At 38.3% G+C, this 14,133-nt stretch overlaps 1 protein-coding gene across 3 annotated transcripts in view; it reads right to left on the bottom strand.

Moving 5' to 3' along the window:
* The window catches only part of aff4 (AF4/FMR2 family, member 4), a 109,582-nt gene that overhangs the window by 28,931 nt on the left and 66,518 nt on the right, over positions 1-14,133 (bottom strand). For 2 of the 3 annotated variants that reach the window (XM_063053193.1, XM_063053192.1), the window contains 4 exons: positions 12,238-12,264; positions 6,791-6,845; positions 6,224-6,261; positions 5,508-5,667 (listed from right to left, as the gene is read on the bottom strand). In XM_063053193.1, coding sequence (XP_062909263.1) covers positions 5,508-5,667; positions 6,224-6,261; positions 6,791-6,845; positions 12,238-12,264 — 280 coding nt within the window. The remainder of the gene's footprint in view (positions 1-5,507; positions 5,668-6,223; positions 6,262-6,790; positions 6,846-12,237; positions 12,265-14,133) is intronic. The other variant, XM_063053194.1, reaches the window with a different exon arrangement.

Here is a 14,133-nt window from a genome sequence, read left to right as displayed (position 1 = left end):
CTCAAAAGTTGACAGAGCTCTTTTGAAATCAAATACCATCACTTGAATACCAATTACTGTGCTCATGTTGTCCCAATGGCTTTTGGAAAATACTGACAAACATCAGTTTTCACATCCAAATGGGTTATAAAATATTGTTATTACCTTTAGATAGAAAAAGAAACGAGAAGAATAAAAAGTGGAACACATTGACAGCAATCCTTGTACAAAATTAAGTTTTTTCCAAAGAGCTAAAAGGATACAAAATTAAACCAAACTATGGTAGCAGTTAGTCTAAAGTAATTTTATGGAAATCTGGGACATTGGCAGTGGTGTATAGTGTACAAAAACTGAAAAATATTAAGATCAAACAGCATCTGAGGAGAAAATTTTACCCTTCAGATCGACATTTTAAAAGAATTCAGATAGGCTTCCATTTTGTAATAGACTGCACATCTATTAGTATTCCACTGTATCCACACTACAGTCTTTCAAGTTTGACTTGAAGCTGCAATTTTCGACTTGGATAGAATGGTCCTAAATGACATACAGCTAACATGCTGGTCATGTGGATGTAATATATCAGCAATGTTCCCTCCAAGGTGCGTGCATGCACATACCTTTTGCTACTAGCGCACAAAGAAATTTAAACTGTGCACAAAAGCTTGTCACCCTCTACCTTGCTGGCATAATAAATATATTTCACATCATACACAATCACATTTCCTTTTCTGGTTTCTGAAGCAGGCAGTGTTGATAACTTGGAGTTTGTGACGATTTGTCTGCAGGTTTTAAAAAATGGTTTATTTATACTGTTTTTATGTAGAAGTTATTGATACACTATGTTGAATTCCAAGGAAGCACAAAAGAACTGCTAGTTCATTTAAAGTGGAATGGCTTAATGAAATAGAAGAAACTGCTAGACCGAAATCTCATGAGGTCAGGAATGTACAGCTATGAGAAATATTTATGTACAATACAGAAACTGGTATTACCAGAAAGTTGCTGGAGAACTTGCAATGTGACGAAAGAGGGTTACAAAGAATACACACAGATTAAGATGTTAACTGTCCTGTGCTGGCACCAGTGGGATCAACAGTTGATCTGCCACCTGTCTTCAGGAGAAAGAGAGATAAGGAAGACAATGGAGCAGCATTTGGAAATGTTAATGAAGAGACGGGAGAGTTTAACGGAAGGAGACACGGTCTGAGAGCTGTCAAGATCGGCTCCTTTTTGAACCCTGAACTGTTTGAAGTGTGATGGACAGGCGATACCCCAACAGGGGGATAAAAAGGGACAGGTTCGCTAAAGCAGGACACACATGACACCATGAGGTAATGAGACCCTGGAAGCGGTGCGCCTCCCACAAGTCGGTGGGAGTTTTTGGAGGGCTGGTCGCGGGACCAAGCCATAGACGCACAGGGTGGAAAGGTACGATCGGCGGGAACCTGGTGCGTGTCCGCCCTTGCCTGGGTGCCAGGTTCACTGCAGAGGAACAATCGTATCTGAAACGGAGGGGTCACAGTCGGTGACCTCAGAAGACATTACAAAGGGCTCGCCCGAAAGCTGACTGTGAGGAATATCGAAGGTCTGTTTGAAATCCGTTTTGAATATTCATTTGCTTTCGCTCTTTCTCTCCTCCCCCCCACCCCGTCCACCGGCACGGGAGTGATTACTGTGAACTGAACTGAACTCAATTGAACTGAACTTTGCGTCACTTTGAAACTGGTCATTTACCCCTAGACGACAATAGAGCTTGATTGATCCTACTATCCTAGTTCTGTGTACATGTGTGTTTATCATTGCTGAACTGTTGCATTTATTATCCTTTTGATTAGAGTACTGTGTTGCTTATTTCTTTAATAAAACTTTCTTAGTTCCAGTAATCCAGACTCCAACTGAGTGGTCCATTTCTGCTGGTTTGGCAACCCAGTTACAGGGTACATAACAGCAAGTAGAAACAGGTGGAGTGATATCTGTAAACATGACTTTTTAAAGTGTCATTTAGCAAACAAATCACATTTGCTAGCTATTAAAATGAATACTTCTATATATATAAAATTCAGAGCGCACATGTCAACACTGGGCAATAAAATACACAGCACAAGATTCTGGCGGACACTGGTCATGTCATTACAAATTAGAAGGATAATTGTACAGCAGATTGAAGGAAAAATGCAACATAATAGGAGCACCAGATAAACTTCTCTAACATCTAAGAAAATAAAGTGAATGTTTCATACATTATTTTATTTGAGTGAAGGCAAAAATCTGAACACATTACAAATAGCTTTTTACTTGCAACAAAATAAGCCTACTGATGCATGGAAGCAAACTGAAAATCATGCTGTGGCAAAGACAAAATTGAGCCTATTTAATTCTTTAAGTTGAGGCTTCTGAGCGCCAATGTGGCAAACTGTTAGTGAAACTAAGCAAACAAAATGTAATTTTATAGAAGTTTAAACTACAAAACTTATAATTTTTCAAACATTTTGAAAGAGTATTTGGACATTTAAGTTAATTAGTGAAATAAATTACCTGATGAACATAGCAGCAAAATATTGTGGTTGACTGAAATCTGAAGTAAAGCCAGGAAGCACTGGAAAAGCTCATTATCTGGCAACATTTATTGACAGTAATAGAATAAGCACTTCAAGGAATGCTTTCATCAGAAGTACTACATGCAAGTGTGATCACTAAGTTACAGGAAGGATATGGCAGTGTTATAAAGGATGCAGTTCACTTATTGGATTGCACAATTTACTTATGAAGAGAGATTGAGAAGCTAGGTCTACTCTCCCTGAAGTGCAGGAGGTTAACAGGATAATGAGTGATGTATATAAAATTGTGGGGTAATGACAGGGGTAGACTGCAGGAAACTTTTCCTCATTTTAGAGATAGATAAAACTTGAAGACATAGGTTTAGGATAGGGAGGAAGAGATTTAGAGAGGATGTCAGGGGAATAGTCTTCACTCAAAGTGGCAAGTATCTGGAATGAACAGCCTAAGAGAACTGTTGAAGCAGGGTTGCAGACAGAATTCAAATTTCTAGATGTGCATCTGAATCACTTAGGAATAGAGGGTAGGGACCAAGTGCTGGGAAATTGAATTCATTTGGGTGTTCACTGGTTGGCATGAAGAGTTGGAGTGAATGACCAGTTTCCACATTGTATAATTTGAATTCTGATGGCAGGATTAAGTTGAAATGGCAACATCATTTCCCCCTCTACAGGTAAATGACAGATTAAACCTTCAAGGAAAATACTTGGTACAATCACATGTACCCTGCTTTAAAAATATATATCAAAACTTCAAAATAACCAAGTGGAAACACATACAAATTATCTAATGTTTACATTTTACAGTTGGAACATATACAAATTTTATGTAATTTTAATATATTTAACTATGTAACTGCATGTGTGTATACCCATTAAAATAAATTTTACATTGCATAAGCAATTGTATTGTTGAACAACCATTCCCAGTTTTAAACTGTACATTCCTTGTTGGTGTTATGATTATTCATCCCTGATTTGCTGCAAGTCAAAGTAAATTGAAACAAGTTACAAGTTATGTAGCACAATTGAAATATTCTAGATATTGGAAATTTGAAATCAACAAAATTCTAGAAAAAATACAAGTGAGGCAGCAATTCAGAGAAATAAAATCTACCATTTACATCAATAACCTTTCATCTTTCAGGTAAGATGTAAAATCAAACCCTTTTTTGTTACGGATATGGACCATTCTGTTGAATATTCAGTTTGAAATATTAATTCTTCCCCTATCATTAGCTGATGCCTGATCTGCTAGTTATTTCCACTATTTCCTGTAATAAAATAAGTAATACTGATGAAAAGCCTCTAGATATTTTTGGAAGGTATATGAAAACAGCAACCAACAGTCTCTTCTTTTATACAGACCGGGGCTTTTCATCATGCATTCATAGATGCAGTGCCGATAAAAAGTATACACCAGCCCCCCGTGGAAGATTTCATGCTTTATTGTTTTACATCCTGAGTCACAGTGGATTTAATATTTTTTTTTTACTTTGATCAACAGAAACATTTGTGTCAAAGTGAAAATTAACTTCTACAAATTGGTCTAATTAGAATCATTAAACACAAGATAACTGATGCACTATTACCTATCCCTTTCCAAGTCAGTATTTAGTAGATGCAGCTTTAGAGTTGTGTCTGTGTGGATAGGTCTCTATCAGCTTTGTACATTTGGACACAGCAATTCTTCCCCATTCTTCTTTACAAAACTGCTCAAGCACGAGTCCATTTCAAGTCTAGCCACAAGTTCTCAATTGGATTGAGGTCTGGACTCTGATGACCACTCCTGGACTTTAACTTTGTTGTTTTTAAGCCACTCCTGTGTAGCTTTGGTTTATACTTGGGATCATTGTCTTGCTGGAAAACAAGTCTTCTCCCAAGACGCAACTCTCTTGCAGACTGCATCAAGTTTTCCTCCAAGAATTCCCCATATTTTGCTGCATTATATCCTCTATCTTCACATGTCTTCCAGGTTGCAGTGAAGCATCCCCATAGCATGATGCAGCTACCATGCTTCATCGTAGGAATAGTGTGTTTTTAATGATGTGTGGTGTTTGGCTTATGCCAAACATAGTACTTAGTCCGATAGCCAAAAGGTTCGATTTTGGTTTCATCAGAACCTTCTTCCAGCTGACTTCAGAGTCTCCTACATGCCTTCTGGCAAACTCTAGCTGAGATTTCATGAGAGTTTTTTTTCCCCCAACAGTGGCTTGCTCTTTTCTCCCACAAAGATGCCACTGGTGAAGCATCAGGGCAACAGTTGTCGTAAAAGATCTCCCATTTCTCCCAACCCAGTCACTGAAGCTTGCAACTTGTCCAGAGTTGTCATAGGTCTCTTGGTGGTCTCCCTCACTAGTCCCTTTCTTGCACACTCAATTTTTGAGGACGACCTGCTCTAGGCAAATTTACAGCAATGCCATATTCTTTCCATTTCTTGATGCTTGACTTAACTGTACTCCAAGTAGCAGAGACTTGGAAATTTTCTTGTACCCATCTCCTGACTTGTGCTTTCAAATAATCTTTTCGTGGAGTTGCTTGGAGTGTTCTTTTGTCTTCATAGTGTACTTTTTGCCAGGATATTGACTCATCAGCAGTTGGAACTTCCAGATACATGTGTATTTTTACTACAATCAATTGAAACATCTTGACTGCATGCAAGTGATCTCCATTTAACTAATTATGTGACTTCTAAAGCCATTTGGCTGCACAAGTGATGATTTGACATAGCATAAGTATTCACCCTCTTTAATATGATATCAATTATTTTGTGTTTTATATTTGAGATCAACTTAGATCACTTTGTGGAAATCTGTTTTCACATTGACAAAAAAAGCCGAATTAAATCCACTGTGATTCAATCCTGTAAAGCAATAAAACAGGAAAACTTCCGGGCCGGGGGGGGGGGGGGGAGACTACTTTTTTTAATATATGTAAGCACTGTATATGAGAAATAAACCCTTGACTTACCACAGGCGGAATACATGACGGCTCATTAGCTTCACTGTCACTAGAGCTGCTTTCACTTTCTGAATCAGATCCAGAGCTGCTCTCAGACCCACTGTGGCTGCTGGAATCAGCTCTTGGAGGTTCCATACACTCATTGTTTTGCTGGGAAGGTTCAGAACTACTAAAAAAAACAAAAAAAAAACAGAAAATCATTCCCAAAGACAATTAAAAACAGCTTTAGAAAATATGCAAAGTTGAAAGAGTCCCCTCCTAATAACACATTGCATGCTTAAAAAATTTAGGAAAATGATAATTGCAAATAACACTGGTACAATGCCCATGAGTTAACATGTTACATTAAATTAAATTTTGGCTTACTAAGTTCTGAAAGGGCCAGAAAATTGTGTATCATGTTTACTAAAACATAAAAAATGGATACACTGTGTTTACTAAACAGTAATTTACTGGAAATATGATCAGTATTCTAGAAACTGACTTCAAGCATCTTCCATGTGAAATCCCATAAAACTGACAGAAGACCAATATGTTGCAAGTCTTAACTACATACTTAGTCAGCTAATAATAAATAAAGATTCTAAGTTAGTTGCCAATGCATTTTAAAGTCTACAAGTACATGGGCTGCATACCTCTTAATTACAAAATGGCGCAGTGTAGGGTGGCACGGATTAGAAAAACAAAGGTTTTAATACATTTACATTAACACAAGAACTGCATACCCTTCAGGAGTAGTCCTTGCAGGTTGTTTCCCCAAGTCCTAAAAATAAAGCAAAAAGATACTCATAAAATTAAGACAAATCAATACTCAAAAAGGATAAGCTAATTTTCTCTTTCAAAATATCTTGATTTTCCCCAACACAAGGAACATGCAGCTTGCAAATGCAAAATCAATCTAGTTTGATAAGCTGCGAGGTCATTCTCCGTTAACTTTTAAGTCACTTAATATATCAGTGCACCTGTTTTACCATCTCCAGTTACTTGTTCCTCCTTCCTCCTTGTTCCTGCTGCATATGATCCTTTATGTATAATTGTCCTTAATTCCACTAATTGTCTTTATGCATATTATAAAGGTAAAAACATTTTCACCCATTACATCTCGAGTTTTTGGTGAGTGAAAAGACCATTCAAGGAAATTTAACAAAGAACATGGTCCAAGAGTCTCACAATTTATTTATATTTTGCTAGCATATTAACAGCCTGGGGCAAGCAATTTTATCTGTAAATATAAATAAGTTAATTAAATTTCAGTTCTGAGACACAAAGCATACGCTGGATTAAAGGCAAACCTGGTCTGCATCGCTGTCTTCACTGCTGCTAAGTTTGAGGTCCTCTTCCAACACTCTATGCACAAAGAAAACAGAACTTCCATCATTACCAATGTACAGCAGGACTCCTTGACTGAGACTAATCTACACTGACAAGGCTCTAGTTCTATTATACTTTCAAACCTAGAAGAGGAATGAAAGGTTTAATTTCAGAACAATCTTTATAACCATCTATTATAGTAGATTACAAGAAAATACAAAATATATTTTGTTGATAATTTGGTAAGACTTTGAGATGTTTACCAGGAACACAAAAATCGGAACATGATTAAACATCCATTCAAAGAGGGAAACACAGCCACATCCAAAAACAGCTAAGGGTGCATTTCATTCAAAAGGGAAGAAAACAAAATTGGGCTCTACTTTGCAGCTAACTCTACTGAAACTTAAGTAAACAGGATTACTTTGATTATATTTGTAAACCTGACATTAACATTTTTGAATACAGAAAAAGTTAATGATATCAATACAAAGCAATAAAACGAATCAAACTAGTCAGCTTCATTATACAACTTGTTTGTTAATCTACATTATATTTTTGTTTTTCTTTTCAACCACCATTAGAGAAAATCTAATGTTATTAAAATACACCTTGTCTGCTCTTATATTCTATGATAAGAGTAGAGGAGGTTCATTAAAATTAGGACTTCCCTTCTACAGAATAAGAAATTAAGTTTGAAGTAAACTTCACAGGTAGAACCGACAAGTCAGAATTACAGTAACCAGACTAATACAATCAATATTTATTTACTGAGATACAGTGCAGATTAGGCCCTTCCAGCCATGCTGTCCAGCAATCCCCCGGTCACTGGTACTGTAAAGCATTGTGCTAACCACTATGCTATATTGAAGGTGGTGATTACAAACAGGATTTATGGTATATCACAAGTCACTTTCTTTGCATAGTTCTGATATCTCAAATTGTATATTGTTTCCAACCTTTCCTAAACTGATTTGAATGCGCACGATTTTTGTGGCCTTTTATTCTGAGTGGAAGAAATATGGGCACTATTGCATTCTTGAGATTTTGTAGGATCTGTAAGGAACAGACTAAAAGAGTGATGGAAATATCCTCCACTAAGTTGTCATGTGCTGTTGTAACAACACTTAGCGAGCACAATATGACTGAAAACAAACCTACCTACTCAGTTGTTCCCCCCCCCCCCCAGCATTTTGCTCAATTGGTATTCCAATAACATTGTGTACCACTGGTAACTGGGACTAACATATATGCATCTACATTTTAGGCTGCAGTTATTTACCTTTGATACATGTTCTAAAACCAAGAAACTAACTGTCAAAAACAAGGGCAGCAGGCACATGGAAACCCTATTACCTCCAGGTTCTCTTCCCTGACACTTCCAAGAGTAAATATTTGGAAATACATTTCATTCTTTCATGTTCATTTGTTCCCAATCCTGGAATTCTATCCCACAATGTTATGGTAAGGAAAAAAAAAGGAAATTGCCTTTTAAACTCACGAGAGAGCATAGACCATCAACTTTTGCTGTTGATGTTTCTGTAGCAGGCAATTTTTTTTTTTTTACGAGGTCGAGTTGCTAGCTCGACGCTCAACCCAGTATGGATGAGAAGCGTGCCTGGGGAGTCGGCTGGATTCCAACTCTGGAGCCTTCACTCCGAAGTCCTGCGTTGATGCCACTACGCTACCAGCCGGCTTACAACACTATGGTAACACCATTAAAAAGACTTAATTTCAAGAACGATTAACAATTAGCACTAAAAGCCTTGTCAACAATGCCAACCATCATCAGTTATACAGAAATGACAGCATTTCAAGTAGTAATTCATCAGTTGAAAAGTGCTTTGGCACATCCTGTGACATTACTAGTAAACACTTCTGGTGTCATTCTTAAATCTTTTTGCATTCACTTCAGTGTCACAGTATCCTTTACAGAAGGGAATGAGAACTGTACACAGTATGCTGCTATAATCAAGATTCGATACATCAGAACTTTTTCTTAAAAACTTGTTTCCACAGAACCGAGTGGCTTTTGCTGTTTCGTATACTATCTGATTGTTTATCTGCACCACTTAGAATGTTTCACAAGTGACAAAATTTTTATTAAAATACAGTATCTCGCCATTGCGTTAAAATATATTATTTTAAGAATAAGTATGAGGTTGTTGATTCCCTTGGCATTTGAAAGTTGAAAGTACCATGGTATTTTGGAACTCCGCAGGCACAAATCAGAAAATAGGCCTGAAAAATGCTACCAATAAAATAATCTTTTCAAAAGGAGAGGCTAATTAAATAAATATCTGTTAACTTCCTCTATAATCACTGTATGATCTACACTATCCAGGTTTAGAGAATGACTAGAGAATGCAACGTCTCACAAAGCTGGAAAAATGATAGCTCAATAAAGAAAGGAGAAGAGAAAGTAAAACAAATAATCTGGCATACTCAAGACTTTGGTGTGCTCGAAGGGCAGATTTTCCTATACTGAAACACCAACATACTTTTGCTTACTTTAAAAAATGTTACAGAATATTACAAATAAGTTTTCCAGTGAACACAGCAAGTTTCAAGGGAGAGCAAGGACTGGACTGTGGTGAGTCTTGGGAGAATATGCAAAATGTCACCTTGCGAGCCAAATCATCAGAATTTTCATCAAGTTGGACGGTGGATTAGACCATAAAACAAAGGAGCAGAATTGCACCATTAACTCCACCTTAAATATACATAATGACTTGGCCTTCAAAGCTTCCTGTGAAATCCATTGCCACAGACTCAATACCCTCTGGCTAGAGAAATTCCTCATCTGATCTAAATGGAGACCCCTCTGTTCTGAGGCTTTGCCCACTGGTCCTAGATTTCCCCACCACAGGAAACATCTTCTCCACATCAACTTTATCTAGGCATTTCAATATTTGATAGGTTTCAATGCGATCCCCCTCACTCTTCGAAACTCCAGCAAATACAGGCCCAGAGCCATCAAACGCTCACATTAACCCTTTCATTCCTAGAGTCATTCTTGTGAACCTCCTCTGGACCCTCTCCAATGCCAGCACCTCTTCTCAGACAAGGGACCTAAACCTGCTCACAATAGTCCAAATGCAGTCTGACCAATGCCTTACAATACCTTGGCATTACTTCCTTGCTCTTTTATACTAGTCCTCTTGAAATGAATGCTAACACTGCATTTGCCTTCCTTACCAACTCAACCTTTGGAGAACCCTGCACTAGGACTCTCAAATCCCTTTGCAGCTCCGGTTTTTGAATTTTCTCTCTATTTACAACATAGTCCACATCTTTATTCCTTCTGCCATAGTGTATTTGCCACTTCTCTGCCTATTCCCCCAATCTGTCTAGGTACTTCTGTATACATCCTGCATCAACAGTACCTGCTCCTCTACTTATTTTTGTATTATCCACAAACCTGGCCACAAAGTCATCAATTCCTTCATCCAAATCACTGCCATGTAATGTGAAAAGCAGTCCCAACACCAACCCCTGTCACACACCATTAGTCACTGGCAACCAGCCAAAAAGGGCCCTTTTATTCTCACTCTTTGCCTCCTGCAAGTCAGACAATTTTCCATCCATGCTAGTACCATCACTGTAATACCATGGGCTCCCATCTTGCTAAGCAGTCTCACCTGTGGCACTTTGTTGAAGGCCTTCCGAAAATCCAAACAAACAAGATCCATTGACTTTCCTTTGTCTACCTTCCTGTATTTCCTCAGAATTCCACAGAATCCTCTTGAGAAAACCATGCCGACCTTGGCCTATTTTTTCACGTGCCTTCAAGTACTCTGAAACCTCATCCTTAATAATAGACCCCACCATCTTTTCAACCACTGAAATCAGGCTAACTGACCTAAAATTTCCTTTCTTCTGCCCCCTCTTGCTTCTTAAACAGTGATGAGATTTGCAATTTTCCAGTCCTCTAGAACCATTCCAAACTCTACCGATTCTTGAAAGATCATTACTAATACACATCCACAACCTCTTCAGCTGCCTCTTTCAGAAGCCTGGGGTATAGTTCATTGATCCAGGTGAATTAACTACATTCAGGCTTTTCAGCTTCCTAAGTACCTCCTCCTAAATAATGGCAACAACATTCACTTCTGCCTCCTGACACTCTTGCATTGCTGGCATACTGCTAGTTTCTTCCACAGTGAAGACTGACGCAAAATACTTACTCAGTTTGTTTGTCATTCTGTTGTCTCCTATACTACCTCTCCGGTGTAATTTTCCAGCAGTCTGATATTTCTACTCGTGTCTATATATAGAAAAATAGTTCTGTATTCTTTTATACTATTAGCTAGCTTTCCTTCATATTTCATCTTTTCTCTATAGCTTTTTTAGTTGCCTTCTGTTGGTTTTTTAAAAACTTTCCAATCCTCTACCTTCCCACTAATTTTTGCAATATTATGTGCTCTCTTTTTTGCTTTTAGGCTGCCTTTGATTTCCTTTGTCAGCCACGGTGGCCTCACCCTCCCTTTAAAATACTTCATCTTTGGCAAACATCTTTCCTATACCTTCCAATTTTTCCTCCAGAAACACCAGCCATTACTGTCCTGCCGTCATCCCTGCTAGTGTCCCTTTCCAATCAAATTTGGCCTGTTCCTCTCTTATGCCTCTGTAATTCTCTTTACTTCACTGCAATACTGATACATCCAATTTTAGCTTCTCCTTCTCAAACTACAGGATGAATTCTATCATATTAAGATAACTGCCTCTTAAGGGTTCCTTTACCTTAAACTCCCTAATCGAATCTGGGTCATTACATAACACCCAATCCAGAATTGCCATTCTCCTTATGGCCTAACCACAAGCTGCTCTAGAAAGTCATCTTGTAGGCATTCTACAAAATCTCTCTTGGAATCTAGCACCAACCTGATTTTCCCAATCTACTTGCATATTGAAATCCCCCATGGCTATTGCAACATTGCCCTTATTAAATGCCTTTTCTATCCCCTATTGTAATTTGTTCAGAAACCTGTATATAACTCCCATTAGGGAGTTTTCACCTTTGCAGTTTCTTACCTCTACCCATAAGAATTCTACATCTTACAATCCTATGTCACCTCTAAGGATTTGATTCCATTAAAAAAAAAGCGACTGGAGTCACGCCACCTCATCTGCCTATCTGCCTGCATTTTTGATTCAATATATACCCTTGGATGTTAAGCTCCCAACTATGATCTTCTTTCAGGCACTATCAGAGTTTACTATACGAGACCACACTTTGACATTATAATGTTACCAAGCTCTTTGCTATCTATCAAGCACTTCTGGGTAGTGTTGAATGAGCTCCCAGACCAACTGCACCACTTATTAACCAAAATTTGTGTAAAGTTTGGTGTATGTAACTAGAATACAAATACCAAGGTACATAAAATCTGTTTCCAGTTACAATTCCACTTGGATGTAAACTTACCCTGAAGGAGTCTGATCAGCTTCTGAGCTATTTAAAAAAGAAAAAAGGCACTAAGTCATGCAACTTATAAACATTTAGAATATAAAATTAATTGTTGAGGTCTACTGTATTAATAACAACACAGAACACTTCCACATTTTTGTTCTCATCAACTTTAAGGGAATTTACCCATGAACAATAATAATGTTATACTCTATATACACAAACCATGATCACTGAGCAGCATGATACAAAATATGTGAATCAATAATCAAAGGTTAATTATTGCAAATTCTTTGGATGTTAAATCAGCTACTAAAATTGCTAATATGCTCAATACCCTTTGTGGCTACATCAGAAAATAATTCAGATGTTGCCATCTGCAAGGTGTTGGTAAAGAGAGACAAATCTCATTACTTCCATCAGCGAAAGATGAATTTTGATCTAACAATCTACTTTGTCATGGCCCTTGCACTTTGTTTACCTGCACTGCACTTTTTCTGTAGCTGCAGTACTATATTCTGCATTGTTTTCTATCTACTTCCTCAATGTACTTACTATGGTATGCAAAGTTTTTCATTATATCTAGATACGTGTAATAATAAATGAATTATCAGCAACTCCTTAATACCCAAATCTATTTATGTGCCTTAAACATACTCAGCGACTCTGCCTTCACAGTCATCTAGGGTTAAGAACTTCAAAGATCCAGTTGCCTCCAGGTGAAGAAATTTCTTGTCACCTGTTGCCAGTCTCACCAGGTTTCTATTTAAGGTGTTTTTACAGCTGATTATTTTCACGAATACTACTATGAATGAAGAGGTATACAGTATTCAAGTTTGATTTCTATATCATTGAAACATACTGTACATCACAGAAGGCCACCATTTGGCTGATGCTGCCCAAAAAAATGACCTTTGGTTCAATTCCACTTCCCAGGTCTTGCCCATACCCTTGCAAGTTATAGCACTTCAGCTGCTGGTCCAGGTGGTTTATCAATGCAGTGAGAGTTCTGCCCCCATCATGCTTTCAGGCACACACTTAATATTTCAATTTCTCAATTCAGGTGAAAAGCTGTTTGCTTCCTTCCTTACTGCAAGGCCTGGCAGTGGATAAAAGAGAGGCTCCAGCCCCTTGGTATGATCATACTATTTTCCAACCTGGTAATTCCCTCCCCCTCCCTTCCTCTATCTCTATTTCACTCTGCCCTTCCCCCAGCTGCCTATCACCTCCCTCATGGTTCCACCTCCTTCTACTACCCATTGTGCTTTCCCCTATTCACCTTCCTGCCTATCACCTCCTTGCTTCTCCTCCCCCACCCCTTTATCTTTCCCCTTACTGGTTTTTCCACCTGGAACCTACCAGCTTTCTCCTTGCCACTCTCCCCCCACCTTCTTTATAGGGCCCCTGCCCCTCCCCTCTTCAGTCCTGACGAAGGGTTCCGGCCCGAAACGTCGACTCATCGTTTCCACAGATGCTGCTCGACCTGCTGAGTTCCTCCAGTGTGTTGTGAGTGTTGCTAAAAGAGAGGCTAACAGTTGTGAAAGACAATATTGAGGTTGAAATGTTGCTGAAGTTAAAGTATTGCCTTTGGTGAAGATTGGTTTACAGCAAGGAGGGCAAGTAGCAATACGGCAAGGCAAGATTTTTTCCTTTGCTTGAGCCAATGGACTGGAACACTTCACTGAATGTGAGAGACCAGGTGTCCCTAATGACCACATTTGTTGGGAAGTCATATTGCAGCTGAATAAAATTTTGGTTAAGCCACATTTGTAGCAGGTATAATGCTAGCCACTGAAACTGAAAGGATGTGGAAGATTTTGAGAAAGTGAAGACCGTCAAGAGGATGCAAACACGAAAAAAATCTGCAGATGCTGGAAATTCAAGCAACACACGCAAAATGCTGGTGGAACACAG

This window comes from Mobula hypostoma, chromosome 7 (assembly GCF_963921235.1).
Source record: "Mobula hypostoma chromosome 7, sMobHyp1.1, whole genome shotgun sequence".
Classification (NCBI taxonomy): domain Eukaryota; kingdom Metazoa; phylum Chordata; class Chondrichthyes; order Myliobatiformes; family Myliobatidae; genus Mobula; species Mobula hypostoma.
Note: the sequence above shows the minus strand (reverse complement) of the source record. Positions and strands in the feature narration are given on the sequence as shown.